Source organism: Colossoma macropomum, unplaced genomic scaffold, assembly GCF_904425465.1.
Source record: "Colossoma macropomum unplaced genomic scaffold, Colossoma_macropomum, whole genome shotgun sequence".
Lineage (NCBI taxonomy): Eukaryota > Metazoa > Chordata > Actinopteri > Characiformes > Serrasalmidae > Colossoma > Colossoma macropomum.
The window spans coordinates 35,259,577-35,277,955 of record NW_023494798.1 but is presented as its reverse complement, the minus strand read 5'-3'; the positions used below and the strand labels follow the sequence as shown (position 1 = coordinate 35,277,955).

General features: G+C 40.3%; 1 protein-coding gene across 1 annotated transcript in view; it reads right to left on the bottom strand.

The window, feature by feature from the left end:
• Positions 1 to 18,379, bottom strand: part of LOC118817851 (latent-transforming growth factor beta-binding protein 4-like) — a 236,274-nt gene that overhangs the window by 150,386 nt on the left and 67,509 nt on the right. The window contains exon 2 of the mRNA XM_036584808.1: positions 8,202 to 8,429. Within this exon, the coding sequence (XP_036440701.1) occupies positions 8,202 to 8,405 (204 nt within the window). The 5' untranslated portion in view covers positions 8,406 to 8,429. The remainder of the gene's footprint in view (positions 1 to 8,201; positions 8,430 to 18,379) is intronic.

Sequence of the window (18,379 nt, the reverse complement as noted above, 5' to 3'; positions counted from 1 at the left end):
TGCAGACTGATTTAAATGACGTTTGAATGGAGAAACATGAACGTTAAATATCAGACTGAATGTCGTGGGTCTGAAAATGACATCGTGTTTCAACAGATGTGATTCTGTAAGTTTGCTTGTATAGTTAGTCCTGCAACCCCCTCACTGTATAGTTTAGTGTTTCTCTCTGCTGTTCACACCTCGTTCAGCTCAAGAAGGGATTAATTAGCTAATAATATCAGGTATTTTAACCAGGAAACCACAGTTATGCAGTGCAGGGGTTGCAGGACTGGAGCTGAACTCTGAACTAACTGCAGCAGCAAACTTACAGAATCACGACAGACGGGATTTTCCAAGCCTGGGGTTTGAAAACACTGAATTAAAGGTCTGTCACGTCTTGCAGGTGAAAGGCATCACGCCAGCGCAGTCACTCCCTGATTTGGCCCTCAAAATGGCATCAACTATACAGAATGATGCCACACGAAACGCAAGAATAAGCACACATCACAAACTATACTGTAGCAGAAACTTGAGCTGTTAAGCTGAAGTATCTACTGCATTGTTTCATTTATTCATTTTCACATCACTGTCATAGTTATAATGATCGCAGGCTGAGATGTACAAAAATCTCTTTCCAGAAGAGTTTCCAAGGTTTCATACTCGTATACTAACCCTGAGACAAACTACTGATTTGCCAGCAGTTTAAACTGTTCTTAAAACCAAACTGACCACTCAGAGTAGAGCAGAGACACTAAACACAGGCGTGGCCAGAAAAACTAAAACATGTAAAAAGCATCCAAACTTATATTTCACCTTCATATAGAACAGGTGAACATGTCGCTTATCTGAAAACAACCTCTGTGGGAAAAATAAGAGTAAATAAACCGACTCGCTAGGAATTCTGGGTGACGCGCACTCTTAAAAAAAGAGTGTTCTTTAGTAAAGACAGTGGTTCTATATAGAACCATGAAAACTCAAAGAACTTGCATGGTGAAATGGTTCGTCAGATCGATGGAGAAGGTGTTGTATATATATACACACAACACCTTGCTATATAGAACCTTTTTGAAAATGGTTCTATATAACACCAAAAAGGGTTCTGCTCTGTTACAATGGTTACAATGTCAAGCTTGTACACTCTTATAAACATTGGTTCTTCAAGGGTTCTTTAATAAAGAAAACAGTTCTATGTAGAACCGTGAACACTCAAAGAACTCTATGCATGATTAAAGGTTCTTTGCCTCATGAAAGGGTTCTACAGATTGATGAAGCATGTGCTGTAGATGTTTCTATACAAAACCTTTTTGAAAAGGGTTCCATATAGCATCACAAAGGGTTCCACTATTGTTACAAGGCAAAGTACCCTTTTTTGGTACTATATGGAACCCTTTTTGCTACAAGTGTATACAATAGAGGAACACTTTTGGTGCTATATAGAACCAAATACAACACATTCTCCCTCAATCTGAAGAACCATTTTACCATAGTTTGCACCCTTTATTCATGCCACAGGCTTTTTGAGTGTTCATGGTTCTACATAGAACCATTTTCTTTACTAAAGAACCTTTGAAGAACCTCCTTTAAAGGCTCTTCATATATCATGATCCTCATATGTTTCATATCTAAATGCTCCGTTATCTTCATCACTACTTTCCAAAACCGCTGCAGCAGCTTCAGCAGCTGTAAACTCTCTGCACGCCGTTTCACATGAGTCTCCGATGTGGACTGAATGAAGAATGAAGGGTTTCCGGCGTGACGGTCAGTCCTTAGTGACTTCCTGAGTGTCCATTGGTCAGTTTCACACAGAATGTAGACGGACACACGGATCCACCAGTTCCACACGGTGAGAGGCAGATGACGTGTATCTCAGCCCCTCTTCATAGGCTCATAACTCTCGGCTTGAACCTTGAGATTCGACTCGGACTCTCACCTCTGAGACTCGAGACTCGACTTGAACTCTCACCTCAGAGACTCAACTCGGACTCTCGCCTCAGATACTCAAGACTCAACTCGGACTCTCAATTCAGAGACTCCAGAGTCAAGTTGGATACAAACCTCAGAGACTCAACTCTGACTCAATACTGACTTCCTAACTTCATAACTCTTGACTCGAACCTCAAGATTCGACTCGGACTCTCAACTCAGAGACTTAAGGCTCAACTCAGATTCTCACCTCAGAGACTAAACTCGGACTCTCATCTCAGAGATTCGAGACTCGACTTGAACTCTCACCTCAGAGACTCAACTCGGACTCTCATCTCAGATACTCGAGACTCAACTCGGACTCTCACCTCAGAGACTCGAGACTCAACTCGGACTCTCACCTCAGAGACTTAAGGCTCAACTCAGATTCTCACCTCAGAGACTAAACTTGGACTCTCACCTCAGAGACTCAAGACTCGACTTGGACTTGAACCTCAGAGACTTGAGACTTGACTCAGATTTACACCTCAGACACTCAACGCGGTCTCGCACCTCAGAAACTCGAGACTCAACTCGGGCTCACACCTTAGAGACTCGAGACTCAACTCGGACTTGAATTTTAGAGACTTTGAGCGTCGACTCAGACTCTCACCTCAGTTTCACACAGAATGTAGATGGACACACGAATCCACCAGTTCCACAGGGTGAGAGGCAGATGACGTGTATCTCAGCCCCTCTTCATAGGCTCATAACTCCGGATGTGAGTCTTGTATGATCTCGTGATAAGATGGAATGGAAAGGGCGACTCTACAGATTCAGGAAGTGTTTGAACTGGATTTCTGAGCTGGATAATTACAAAGATACAGACACAGATATAGAAACAGAGAATGTGACACACAGGCGAGTTTGTGGAGCCCTGAGGGTTACAGCATGGCGGGGTGCTCTCTGACTGCTGCACAGTACAGTAGGTTGTTCAGACAGTGGACTTATTTACAGTGTTGGAATCATAAGTTCAAATCCTGTGTACATCCTCTGCAGTGTGTCGCCTCAGGAAGTGTGTGTGTGGGTGTGTGTGTGTGTGTTTGAAGCTACATATGTTCGTATCTGTAGGACACATTAGCTCATGCGGATGCTTTTACACGCATGGCTGAGCTCTGTGTCTGACCGTGTGCAGCCGTATGGAGGGCAAACACTGCGTTAGCTGCTGAATAATTCAGGTTTACTGAACGCTCGGACGTGTTTGCATCCTCCATCACGCAGGCAGCTTGTCTGATCAATTCAACTGATCGTCTTTATGCGGTTCACAGCCTTTTTTCTCCTAAAATAATCTAAAGTACACACTTAAATATGATGGTTCTTCAGTGGTTCTTTAGATTCAAATCATCAGTGTTTTTGATTAGCAAGTTCACAGAATTTACTCCTACACTATTAAGACAACGGCTCTATACAGAACCACAAACACTCAAAGAAAAAAAGGGTTCTTCTGTTGCTACAAGCTTGACATCATAGCAATAGAAGAGCACTTTTGAGTGTTATATAGAACCATTTTCAGAAAGGTTCTATATAGAACCATCTACAACACGTTCTTCATCAAGAACCATATTTTTTAAGAGTGTTTTAACAATAGATCAATCCTTTTTGGTGCAATATAGAACCATTTTCAAAAAGGCTCCATATAGAACCATATATTCTCCATCAATCTAAAGAACGAGTTCATGATGCAAGGAACCCCTTAATCATGCAAGGAGTTCTTTGAGTGTTGATTCTACATTGAACCATTTTCTTTACCAAAGAACCCTTGAAGAACCATTTTTAAGAGTGTTGTAACAACAGAACAAACATTTCTGGTGCTATATAGAACCCTTTTCAAAAAGGCTCCATATAGAACCATATACAACACATTCTCCATCAAACTGAAGAACGCTTTCATGATGCAAAGAACTCTTTAATCATGCAAAGGGTTCTTTGAGTGTTCATAGTTCTGTATAGAATCATTTCTTTACTAAAGAACCCTTGAAGAACCTTATTTTTTTCTTTAATCATGCAAAGTGTTATTTGAGTGTTCATGATACAATATAGAACCATTTTCTTTACTAAAGAACCCCTGGAGAGCCATATTTTTAAGAGTGTTGTAACAACAGAACCCTTTTTGGTGCTATACAGAACGCTTTTCAAAAAGGCTCTCTAAAGAATCATTTACAGCACATTCTCCATCAATCTGAAGACGCTTTCATGATGCAAAGAACTCTTTAATCATGCGAAGGGTTCTCTGAGTGTGCATGGTACTGTGTAGAACCATTTTCTTTACTGTAGAACCCTTGAAGAGCTGTCTTTTTTGAGTGTGTAGGGGCTCAAATGAGCGCAGTGTTCTGTTAAATGATTTGGTACCCCTTTCTATGAACACTGTATCTGTACAGCTGCTTTCACACCTGCTGCGTTTAGTAAAGTCAACACCAGAGTCTGAGCTGAGTGAATAAAATGAGTACTCAGTCTTTCTACTGCATGTTTTTGTGGTTAGAATTCTTTTGCTGCTGCATGACGAGGTCTGAATCAGAAGAAGCCTGAACATTTGGCCAAACTGAACACATAATCAGGGAGTTAATTTTAGCTCTGGCCGCATCCCAAACCTTCCTCCTGCCTCCTCATCTCCTGTCTTTGCTGTTTTACTCAAAGTTCAGCAGGAAACTGGGCGAACTGGGAACAAAATTCAGGTTTTTGGACGACTTGCGTATGATGATCTATTCTCTGGTCACTTTAATGGAAACATTAAAAACACCTACTTTGTGTATTCACTCACTGGCCACTTTATTAGAAACACCTAGTTCGTGTATTCACTCACTGGCCACTTTGTTAGAAACACCTACCTTGTAATTCCAAACACTGGCCATTTTATTAGAAACACCTGCCTTGTAATTCCAATCATTGGCCGCTTCATTAGAAACACCCACCTGGTGCTTCCCCTCATTGGCCACTTTATTGGAAACACCCACCTGGTGCTTCCACTCACTGGCCATTTTATTGGAAACCCCCACCTTGTGCTTTCAATCACTGGCCACTTTATTGGAAACCCCCACCTGGTACGTCCACTCACTGGCCACTATACTGGAAACACACACCTGGTACTTCCACTCACTGGCCACTTTATTAGAAACACCCACCTTGTGCTTGCACTCACTGGCCACTTTATTGAAAACAACCACCTTAAGCTTCCTCTAACTGGCCACTTTACTGGAAACACCCACCTTGTGCTTCCACTCACTGGCCACTTTATTAGAAACACCCACCTTGTGCTTCCACTCACTGGCCACTTTATTAGAAACACCTACCTTTTAATTCCATTCATTGGCCACTTTATTAGAAACACCTACCTTGCGCTTGCACTCACTGGCCATTTTATTAGAAACACCTGCCTTGTAATTCCAATCATTGGCTGCTTTATTAGAAACACCTACCTTTTAATTCCATTCATTGGCCACTATATTAGAAACATCCACATTGAACTTCCACTCACTGGCCACTTTATTAGAAACACTTACCTTGTGCTTCCGTTCACTGGCCACTTTATTAGAAACACCTACCTTGTGCTTCCATTTACTGGCCACTTTATTAGAAACACCTACCCTGTGCTTCCGTTCACTGGCCATTTTATTACAAAGACCCACCTTGTAATTCCAATCACTGGCCACTTTATTAGAAACACCTGCCTTGTAATTCCAATCACTGGCCACTTTATTAGAAACACCTACCCTGTGCTTCCACTCACTGACTACTTTATTAGAAACACCCTCCTTGTGCATCCAATCACTGGCCACTTTATGAGAAACACCCACCTTGTGCTTCCACTCACTGGCCACTTTATTAGAAACACCCACCTCGTGCTTCCACTCACTGGCCACAATGGTAGCTATTAGGATTGTAAACCTCTGACCTCACAACATTTTTTTTTCTATTGAGATTCTCTGCATGAAAACAATGCAGTGAATCATGGAAATTCAGCAAAATTAGATTAAACTGAATTACAGATTTAAAAATAGCCAGAGGAATTTATATTGGCCTAAACAATTAGTGCATCGCTGCTGTTGGAAGGAAACCTTGCATCTCCATTGTTGTTGTTTTTCAGTTTTTGGCATAATTTGAAAATACCTGTTGATCTTTACATTCCAGGTAAATTTCATGATGAATGGAGAGAAACAGCCCACAATGATTGACCAAAAAGTCTGGTTCCACTGCCTTACAATAAAAGTAAAGTATGGTTTTTCCTTCTCCTGTAAAGTTACCATTTTGGAGATACAAGTTCCAACAACAGCGGCATACTTGAATTCATATAACTGTCACTGATTACTACTTAGCCAAACATACTGAAATCACTGCAACTGAGTTACCACTTTCAGACTGATGCATCAATGCATTTTCACACCTATTATTATTAATTTTCCCCATTGCTCAAAGCGCAGCCTCCACGCTCCAGCTGCTGCTCAGTTCAGCAAGAGTTCAGTGGAAGTACATTATAACCATAAACAACAAACACCCATCTATACATTCACAAACCACACATACACATGTAGTGATAAAGAGCTCAGCTGGATTCAGGAGCAGAGAGAGGAATGATAATATAGCTGAACTGAGATTAGAATTCACTGAGCCCTAAAAAACTATTATTTGTCAGTGAAGCAACACATTTGTGGAGATTATATAAAGTACCTTCATTACTGTTACTTAATTTCCAGTCAAAACAGCCATTAATGCATAATGAAGGAGAAACTCAAAGTAAGTTTCCAAAACTGGAGTTCAAAAACTGATTAAAAGCTCCAGAGAAAATGTGTCTCTTAACAACCACCTGGAAGAGCTGGTCGACCCCAAAACTGCCCCATCAGATAAACAGCACTTAAAGCTTTCATCTCTGAGAAAGAGGAGAAAATCAAACTGCTTCAGATCTGAAAACATCCACAGGTGTTTCTGTCCATCCTTCCACTGTGAGAAGACGACTCAGCGCTGTGGGTCTGAAAGGATGTGTAGCTGATCAAGAAGAACCTCACTGAGAAAAGGAGACGGACACATCAAACAAAGAAGCTGAACGATGGACTGACCACCCCAGAGTCCAGACCTCAACACCACTGAATGTGTTTGATTACTTCAGAAAATCATCAACCAGCTTCTAAGACCGAACTTTGGAGGTGTGGAAAAATGTCCCTGCAGGATTCTTCCATCTACCCACACAGTGTTTCCTGAGCCACTGGCTGCCACAAAACCCCAACGCATAACAGATCCACCTGAACACTTAACAGCTGACACGGTGTTCCTTTCATCAAATGCTGCTCCTTTTTCTCCAAACATGATTGGTGATTGTGGCCACATAAGTTCACAGCAGCTGTTTCTAAGAAGCCTCTGGATGATTTAGATGTTGTTCAGGCATTGGCAATTGTGATGTAGTCACTGTTAAACCAAAACCCTTGTAACTTAAGAACACCAGCTGTTTTTTACATGAATAGACCAATAGAAATGGCCAAAAAGGCCAAACAAACGGTTTGCTTTGAAACATCATTTTCATTTGAAGTACATCGCCGGCTTTATTTGGTGAAAAAAAAAAATTGATAGAAGGCCGATTAAAAAGTTCAGAACATAAGTTAAATAATAAAAAGTTATCATTTACAGAGATACAAGGTTTTGTTATACAGCAACTAGATATATTGTTGCTATTGGAGCAAAACCTTTCGTATCTTTTGTCATTTTTTGTTTATTTGGCTGCCCTTTACAGTTTGTTACAATTTCATGATGAATGGATCAACAGAAACCATCAGAGTGGTTTGGTGTGAAATGGTTCAGATGTCTTTACAGTGGTGGTGATAGGAACCAGGGGTCGCCATGACTACAACACAAATATAGACATTTTATTTACTATCCAGAACCACCAGTGAACCTACACGAGTCTTCTGAGTTTATATGGAATGTTGATGATGGAAAATAGTGGAAAATCTGAAATAATAAGTTTTCTTTGGGGACTATTTTGCCTCACAGCGCCCTGCATGTATCCCTCCACCATGAATGGAGTTTAAGGCCAAAATCTTCTCAAAACTATCATAAAACAGTGTCTCAGTCATCAGGCAGTGAATTCATAACCATTTCATGTAGGAACTTTCTGTGAGGAGCTTTTAGAGGTGGACGTTTGGTTCCTATCACCACCACTGTGAGCAATTCTGACTCGGTAAGTTTCTCTAGAAAGGAGCGTTTCACACTAAACCACTCTGAACCGCTCTGATTACATCTTAACCATCTGCATTCAATCGATTTCTACTGCTCACCGTCTGCTGCAGGTCAGGGATGACCACCCTGATGACCAGTGAGTTGGAATGGATGTCCTCCATGCGGCTCGGCGGCCTCTCGGCTGTGGCTTTTATGGTCTCGTAGATGGTCTCCTCTTTGGAGCTGTCGGAAGCAGACTCGTCAGAATAATCGGAAAAACTCTGGGCCATCTCATCCTCACTGGACGTTGGGCTCCGGGGCATAGTCAGCCGGCCACACAGATTTAGCTGAGGAAAACAAGACAGGTTTAAATAAAACGATCTGAACAGGTTTATTCAAGATCAAGAAAGAGAGACGACTTAGCAAATATACATAAAAATAAACTATTTTCCCCAAATGTAGCCAATCAGTTAAAGCATATTTGGTGTCTGAAGTTTGCTTCTTCAGTTTTTAGCAATGGAGCTACAAAGGTAACGTAGCTAACAAATTCATAGTATTCCAATGACGTCATACAACAGCGCTGCCACCATGTTGGTAGGCAACTTAAAGTTCACTCATGAATGCAGTGGCGGTTTGTAAGGAGCTAAAGCCATAACTGATCCAGCAGGCAGGAAATCGCAAAGTTCAAAACTTCTTAAAGAGTACTGAATGATACATTTGCATGTTTTATATTTAAGAGATATTTTGTTTGATTTGTTGCTGTAGTGATAACAAACGAAAGCTGAAATCTAAGCGGCTGAGATTTCCCGCTGTGGTATTATTATCGCATCCAAAATTGCATACTAGCTCATTAAACAGTGTGTAAAAGAGTGCAGTAGCGGTGCAGCACTCATTAGTGTAGTAGGTGAAGTATAGAAGTGCTAGATCAGCCAGTGAGACGCGATCAACCGCTGCTCTGCTGTGCTGCTCGTTAGCTGCTCATTAAACACCTCCAGGAGAAAGTTTAAGGTGTTTCCTGATTAAGGAGCATTAATTGAGGTAAATCAATGCATTCATTAAGGTAATCTGATGTTGGCTTCTTATTGGCCAGCTTCTTTTTCGAAAATCATTCTATGTTTACGGCACCTCAGTATAACTGCAGCTACACTGAAGGTGGAACGGAAACCTCAAATAAGAAGCTGGCTAAATTCGGCTATATATCTACATTTGAGTTTATTATTTAAGAGCTTTGGCAGGTTTGGTAGCCACTTTTGTTAGTTTGTGTAAAATCTCATGCATTGGAATGTTCTGAAGTCCATATAGATAGTCCACCAAATGAAGTCCACTAGCTGATCTTCTCCTCGTAGTGTTTTCTACATATCTTTTCATCTTTTTCATGGTCATTCTGGTCTGTGTTGTTGGTGTTTATCCACCTGCAGGGCTGTATCTGCAGTAATGGTGATGAGACGAGCTCCATCAGACCACAGTCAGAGTTACAGCTCACCTACCAACATGGCGACGGGGCTTTCTTCATGATGAAATCCAACGAATACTGGAGTCTGAACTAAAGGCGGGCATTAAGATAGCTGCTATGGTTTTTAGCTCCGCTAACCTACTTTTGTCCATGTTTACAGACAACATACATAACATATTGTGTCATCAACCACATAATCAAGTCTATCAGAGATGCGTTTAGCACCACGTTACGTAGTTTACCACCTATGCTAACTTGTGGGGTATAAGCCACCATTACCGGTCAGCTACATTAGCCTCAGCGCTTAAACTAAAGACACAAACCTCCGACACCCACACATGTCCTAGCTGACATTAGCAACATTTTGGGTCAGATGGGGGGAAACTGTGAAGATTCGATTTTTCACCAGAGTTATTCCTTTAGTAAATCGCTGCTGTAACAACTGACACATTAGCATGATTGTGTAGCACAGCGGTAGAGGCGTAATTCTCCTGCAGCAGATGCGACACACACAGCCTGTCTGAGAGACTGAAGCACATTTTCATTCCAGCCACAGCTCATTCATCTGCGACAGAAAATACAAAAAGGTATGACGAGCCGTCCAGCAGGGTTAAAGTGGCCTTCGCCTGGCGGCTAATGAAGTAGCAAAGGCTACACATGTGTTTCCTGCAGCAGCACCTGAGACTCAATACAGGCCTGTTTCATTCCACTTTGATAGACCAGGTGGAGCCAAATACATATTTCAAAATGTCTTTTCCTCCTTTTATACAGACAGATACATAGACATTACAGAAAAATGGGATTTTGAACCAATTTGTCCAACTGCACTGACCCATCTGTAAATTTCCTACTGTGCTAGGAATAACCTATGGCCACATCACTGACATCACTACAAAACCTGTATGTCCGTAGAGGTGAAGGACAAATCATTACCTACACCTCCCTCCTCAATATTGCCAAGGCTTGTGATATGCAAATGAGCCCTGTGTGGAAGCACAAATTGTTTCTAATAAAGTGGCCAGTGAGTGGAAGCACAAGGTGGTTGTTTCTGATAAAGTGGCCAGTTAGGGGAAGCGCAAGGTGGGTATTTCTAATAAAGTGGTCAGTTGAAGTACAAAGTGGGTGTTTCTAATAAAGTGGCCAATGAGTGGAAGCACACGTAAGTGTTTCTAATAAAGTGGCCATTTAGAGGATGTACAAGAGTCAGGTTTCAAATAAATTGGACAGTGGAAGTGCACAGTTACTAATGCTTTTCTTTAATATTATTTCCATTAATAAATGAATATTATGAGTCTTTCTGACGAATATCTTGTGAAAGCTCACCTCCTCTCCTCCCTCAGGCTTTAAGGCTATTATCAGCCCAGGAGGCAGCGCAGTTTGGGCCGAAGCTGGAGTGATTATGGAGTGATAATGATGGATCATCAGTGGCACTGAGAGGAGTGCGTAATGCTGCTGCTCTGATTAGTGTTACTCATGTTCACGAGTTAATTAATGCAAAGTCAGGCCCTGCTGGTTAGATGTGATATTAGCTCATGAGTCGGTCCCAATTAAATAGACTGTTTTTGTGCCTTTAGGATTAATAAACACCTCTCATAACTTTACATAGCCCTGACTGACACTGTAAGATGTTAACCGTTTTTGTTTTGCATGCACTGCATGTTTGAGTTCACCTTCATGTGGATCAGTAATGTTGACGTCTAGAACCTTTATGTTTTTCTGCTGCAGCCATTGAAAGGTCAACTTGTCTTTGTGTGGAAAGTCCAAATGTGCCCCACACATAGTTTCCAGGCTGATGCATGCAAAAGTTCCACCAATATTGTCTCATAATCTGATGTATGGGGGTTCTCGCTGGTTTCATTTGCCGATTAAACGGCAAGGTGAAACACAGCGCTTTAGTTTAATTTCTTTATTTAATTCCCTTTTCACACAGATTTCAATAAAACTAAAAGTACCCCAAAGTAACAACTCAGACTGCAGAAAAATGTGATTATTGTGTTTTATTATTGTAAATTATTGGAATTAAAGCCTACTGTTAATAGATGCTAGAAGACTATGCTGCTCCTTCGGCACAAACCAGCTTGTCTCTGCCACGCACTGATGGGATCCACACTGTAGTTCCGCACTCAGAGTTTAGAGCATCTTTAGATTTGAAAATAGATTATTTTGCCCAAAATTGAGCAAAAAGCACATAAGATCATTCCTCAGATTATTACGTGTAAACACATTGGAATAATCTGCAGAAAGATCTAAAAGTAGATGCATTAAAACATATATTTAAACATTTAAGTGATCATACAGGATGCGGTAAATGAGATGTGTGGTTGTTTTTCTTGACGGGGGCTTTAATATTAGTCTGAATGGGATTTCCTGTAAAATAAAGGAAAAATAAAATAAATAAACAAGTTTAAACCTTCTCTCATCACACCTGTAACCCTGTAGCAACTAAAGGGGGCCAGACTGAGAGACAGGTCAGGACTGTCCAAAGCCTTAAACTGCAGATGTTCACAGCAGCAGTGAGTACAATGTTGTTCTATGACCCTATGATGCATTTCCAGTGTACCTCTGTAAATGAACAGTACATGTTTACAGGGCATGTAAAGTACTGAGAAACTGTAGAACAGACTCAGTTTATATCACAATACCTACATTTAGAGTTGGTTATTCATTCAGCCTAATGAGAAACTGTAGAACAGACTCAGTTTATATCACAATACCTACATTTAGAGTCGGTTATTCATTCAGCCTAATGAGAAACTGTAGACCAGTTTTCGGCTCAGTAGCCACGTTTACATGCAGCCTAATAACCCGTTAATAATCCGACTAACAGCTCAATCGGAAAAGAATACGTCCATGTTTACACCACAGTCGGAATAGTCTAGTCTGATTGAGGCCATTTGGAATACAGTCTCTATCCGACTGATCAAGGTGGGTAATCCTGTAAACAATCTGTTAAATAGAAGAATAATGTCTGTGTAAACGCCTGTATCTGATTACATTCCCTATCGGAAAGTTTAAGTCCGTTCTGATCATGTTCGTCGCGTCATAGTGAAAGTTTATACCGTTCAACATGGCGGAGCAGAAACTGGTCTGCAGAGGAAACGAAGTTTATGCTCTGGTCTTTAAAAGACGGCGGTGGGACGGACGTCCAGCTTATGTGTCTCAGAACACGACGTCTTCCTCTCGGCCTTCTTTAATAAGGACATGTGAAGGACGTTTTCCTGAGTCTGACATCATTTTAAAGTGATTAAAAACACAAGCGCTGCTCACTGCTGCTCATCTCACTCTGACTGGACTCACGTGATGTTCGCTGTCATGGTAACGTCTACACTAAGCGCTACTCGTAGTGAGCTTGTAGTGAGCATGTAAACGAAGGTTTTCATCAGATTGTTGAGTAGAGTGAGAATAAACACCTCAGTCTGAATCTGTAATCGGATTGTATTCAATCGGATTGGCAAAAACCTTTGCATGTAAACACAGACACTGTAATGAAAATACAGTGTTCACCTAAACAGTGCAGCTACTGCAGATTTAGAAAATATAATAAAACAAACTCGCATGGGTCTCTACTACGCTCAAATAATTATAGAGTTCAGAATGTTTATTGTTATTATTATTATCATCATTATCATTTTTATTTTAATATACCTGAAATCGGGGGGGGCTGCAGCCCCCTCAGCACCCCCACTTCCTGCATCCCTTCCCAGGGCAAAAACCCAGACTCAAAAGGAGAACCCATTCTCTCCTTAGGTGATCAATAAATAACATTAGAAGTCAAAACCGAGAGAAAAAGACTGAGAAATAGTTCTGGTGGACTGACGATGACACAGACTGCTACACTGGAGAACATGAGGACAACTGGTGCTTTCGAATGGGGTACAAAGTAAACGGCAAAGTTCTGAGGTTTTCTTACGACAGAAATGAGTTAGAAAGCACTGTAACACTTTGCTGAGCTCAGCTTGCAGTGTTCTCCCTCTCCTCTCGCACTCTTCATCAATGTCTCTGTCTAACGCTTTATCAACCTTGATAGAGAACTTTGTGGGAACATCGGTTCCTGCCGCTCAGAATTCACACTCATTTTCCTTCTGTAAATGAAGTCTGCGCTCACCGGAGCCCGACTCATTCAGACGCATAATGACCCGATCCACAGAAAATCACACTTCTAGACTTACTAGACTTACCAGTCTCACCGGGAGGCCTGCTCACATTAAAGGAGAATCCCACTGAATTTTTCTAAATCCCTGCATAATTTAGTGTAAACAGAGCGGTTCAGAGTGGTTTGGTGTGAAACGCTCTGTTCTAGATAAACTTAGAGTCAGAACTGTTCACAGTGGTGGTGATAGGAACCAGACGTCCACCTCTAAAAGCTCCTCACAGAAAGTTCCTACATGAAATGGTTATGAATTCACTGCCTGATGACTGAGACACTGTTTTATGATAGTTTTAAGAACTTAAACTCCATTCATGGTGGAGGGATACATAATATGCAGGGCGCTGTGAGGCAAAATAGTCCCCAAAGAAAACTGATTATTTCAGATTTTCCACTATTTTCCATCATCAACATTCCATATAAACTCAGAAGACTCGTGTAGGTTCACTGGTGGTTCTGGATAGTAAATAAAATGTCTATATTTGTGTTGTAGTCATGGTGACCCCTGGTTCCTATCACCACCACTGTAAAGAAACCTGAGTCTCTACAAACAACCATTTCACACCAACCTATTTTGTTATCTAGAACTAGGCGGATCAGTTAGCTAACAGGCTAAACATTTCCTCCATTAATATCACAGGCTGCGTATTCATCTGCGATATCATTCACTATAAAACAGCAATATTAAAGATTAAGAATGTCACTTGAATGTTTTAAATGCTTCAAATGTTCATGTTTTAGTGCCCTGAGTAGCATCAAACTCAGAATTGCTGAGTAACTGATTAAACACTGATGCGGTGCACTTAACGAGCTCACTGATTGGCTGTTCGTCCTAACAGTTTTTACTTGTTAGCTTCGTTAGCCTTGTAGCTCCAGTGCTAAAACTAACTAAGCAAACTTCAGACACCAAACTCGTCTTGGTTGATCGAGTACGTTTGATGTAAAGTGTTCACATCTTAATTTTTGAACATTTTTGGACAGTCTTAATTTCATTTTTTTCTTAAGGGTCATTTAAAGGCTCATTTAGGCTTTATGTACGTAAATAAATACGTCCGTTTCAAACGATGTAACCATCACTGCCCACATACTACCATTCGTCCTTTACATGGATGTTAAGCAATACAGCCAAAATTTCTGACAGCGAAAAACCAAGTTGCACAACTTATCCTTAAAAAGTTACACATTTTTAAAGTTTTATCTTTGTCGTGCCTGTCGCCATAGATACACCTTATACATATATAGCCTTGTAAATGTTTCTGTATTTTTTAATTGTATATATACACACAAGTGGTGGTATATGTGTGTGTGGTTTTTCTTCTGCTGGTATCATATTGTATAACTATAATGACAATAAAGTCTTATCTTATCTTGTCTGGTCACGGTCTTGTCTATTTGTACCTTTTCATAACCGAATGTTTTAAACAGAACAGTAAAAGTCCTGGAGACGAGACGGGGTGTGTGGAGTCAGTACAGCTTAGAACATATCATTTCAGTGGATTATGGTTCAGTTATGTTCCCTGACTAAAGGTACTGAGATGGAGCCTTGAGGGTTCCACCCCAGTGACAAGAGGGGAACTGACCCAGTGACAGTTTAGTACCTTATTTCTGAGAGTGTACATTTAAAATCCGAGCAGGAGAACGACTGGTTGGATGTTAATAAACCAAATTGAGTGCTGTTGACTGCAAGTGGTAATCAACAACCTCAATCCTAAACTTTCCAATTTAACCTTATTAACGTTCTGGAAAATATTCGCTTATAACGCTATATGATAGTATGTATATTACGTGTGTATTGCTGTTGTCGGAACAAAACCTTTATCTTCATTTTTCAGTTTTTAACATAATTCGAAAGTGCCTGTTGTGCTTCACATTGTGTGTATGACGAATGGACCAACAGAAATGACCCAAAATTACTTGCAAAACAGTCTGGTTCCATTGACTTACATTAAAAGTAAAGTATGTTTTTTCCTTCTCCTGTAAAGCTACCGTGCATAACATGGCAAACTGAAGGGGGAGGATGCGCTCATGTCCGTCGACACGCCAGAGCAGCACATACGCAGTCTGAGAACGTGCACAAATACGGGCAGTGTGATCGCAGATATGGACAGAATTTATTTATTTTTTATTTATTTATTGTTGAGCATAAATAAGCCTTAAGAAACACTATGCAGGCCTTATTAAACACAGTGATGATAAATATAAATAAAGTTTTTTTTTTCAGCAAACCAAAGCAGTACAGCGACACACTGTTTATGCAGCAGTGGATCAAAAACTAAGTCCTGCTTTTTAAACAGAAAGTAATTTCCGTCATTGTGGGAAGGCAAACTAAGACAATAAACCCTGATTAAATCCCCCCTCGTTACTGACAAAGGACACAGGGGTCTGATTAGCATAATTAACATACAAATGAAATTAGGAGAGATCTGCAGTGAGAGTTATTAAGAGTTGACAAAAATCAAACAAATGCATGCGATTATGTGATGTTTTTGCGTGTAGAGAGTCGTCAGCGCGCATGATTAGAGACACGAGCAGCTTACTTTGATGTATGTTTTTGATTTTGAAAGTAATTAATATCATAAAGTGACATGAAATTCATAGGAATGTGCAAAAGCCAACTTATGAGTGAAATCAGGGATGGCATAATAATAAAAATAATAATAATAATAATAATAATAATAATAATAATCTTTATTTATAAATCACTTTTCATGCCAGTGGCAGCTGAAAGTGCTTCACAGACAGGAGATAAAGCTTAACAGTAACAGAAGGAACTATGAGAATTGATTTAAAATCATATAAGACAATAACAGACCAGATTAAAAAGATAAACACCAAAAAAGATGTATAAATTTAATCAAACGCTGAGTTAATTTATTAAAAACTGGAGAGGGAACGGTATATTTTGAAACTTTAACACTGAGTGTGTTTACATCCACTCAATAATCCATTAACTACAGAAAATCAGATTTTGTCAGTAATCTGATCAACACATTTACATGCACTTGAGTAATCAGACAATAGGGAAAATCCGGGACTACATGAGTCAGACAGTAACCAGATTTCTGCTTTGTAACCAGCCAATAAACTCACAGAAGACAGTGAGAATGATGATCAAAATGATCCACAGAGAGACAGGAGTGAGTGGAGCTCCGGCGCCAGTACAGCAACCGAGACCCCGACGCGTTATGGCAGCCCCCCTACAGTACAGCAACCGAGACCCCAACGCGTTATGGCAGCCCCCCTACAGTTAGCCCCCCTACAGTTAGCCCACTTTATCCTTCAAATATCGCAAGTGTATTCTTGTAACTATATGACTTAACACACACTCTTTGGCAATAATCCGATAACAGCAGAAAATCAGATTTTGTCAGTAATCCGATCAACATGTTTACATGCACTTGAGTAATCAGATAATGGGAAAACTCCAGGTCTACATGAGTCAGACAGTAATCAGATTTCTGCTTTACAACCAGCCAATAAACTCACAGAAGAAGACGCGACGTAAACTTAACATAAAACTCAAACTTCACACCGCAGCTTTTTTACACATCGCGCCGCTTTACCTGGAAATATGAACAAACATCGTCCAGAAGATGAAGAATATTTAAATCCTTTATTTCCTGTTTGGTTTCAGCGCCGCTCCAAAAGTGTTTTGCTGCGTCTCGCGACATCCACCATCTGATCTCACCATGCGCAGACTGAGAAATCTGATAGAAATCAGAGTAAGAGTTCACATGCACTGAGAAATCTGATTACTGAGCTAAAATCCAGCCTCTTTATAAGATTTCTTAATCAGATTTCTGGATCGGAGTATGGTGTTTACATGGCCATTTGAATAATCGGATAACTGCAGAAATCTGATTATGATCGGATTATTGAGTGCATGTATACGCACTCAATGTCTACAGTATTACACCAAACTCTTATTCTGAAAAGTGAGGTGTTCTACAATGCAGGCCCTTTAACCTCTAGAACGAGCGTGGCATTCTGCTGTACTCTTTAACTGTAGTTATATATTTACATAAAGAATTGCAGAGCTCTACTGAGTTATAGTTTTTTTTATTAAAGACAATGTTTCTATAAAGAAACAAGAACATTGAAAGAACCATCTGCATGCTTAAATGGTTCTTTGCATGGTAAAATGGATCTTCAGAACCCAAAAAGGGTTCTGCTGCTGTTGCAAGCTTGACATCGTACCAATAGCAGAATGCTTTGGAGCCACTGAAGCATGCAAAGAGTTATTTGAGTGTTCATAGTTATAAACAGAACTATTGTTTTGACTAAAGAACTCTTGAAGAACCATCTTTAAGATTGTGGAACCATTTGCATGCTTAAATGCTTCTTTGCATGGTGAAATGGTTCTTCAGAATGATGGAGAACGTGCTGTGCATGGTTGTATGTACAACCTTTATGAAAAACAAATATATATAACAAATTTAGAAAAAGGGTTCTGCTGTTGTTACGATGACAACACGATATCAGAACCATTTTTGGTGCTATCTAGAACCATATACAACACATTCTCCATCAATCTAAAGAAAGATTTCACCATGCAGAGAACCTTTTAAGCATCTAAATGGATCTTTGAGTGTTCATAGTTCTATACAGAACCAGTGTCTTTACCAAAGAACCCTTGAAGAACCAACTTTAAGAGTGTACAGACAGACTTTTTTCAGTTTGAGGTCAAAAAATTGTCA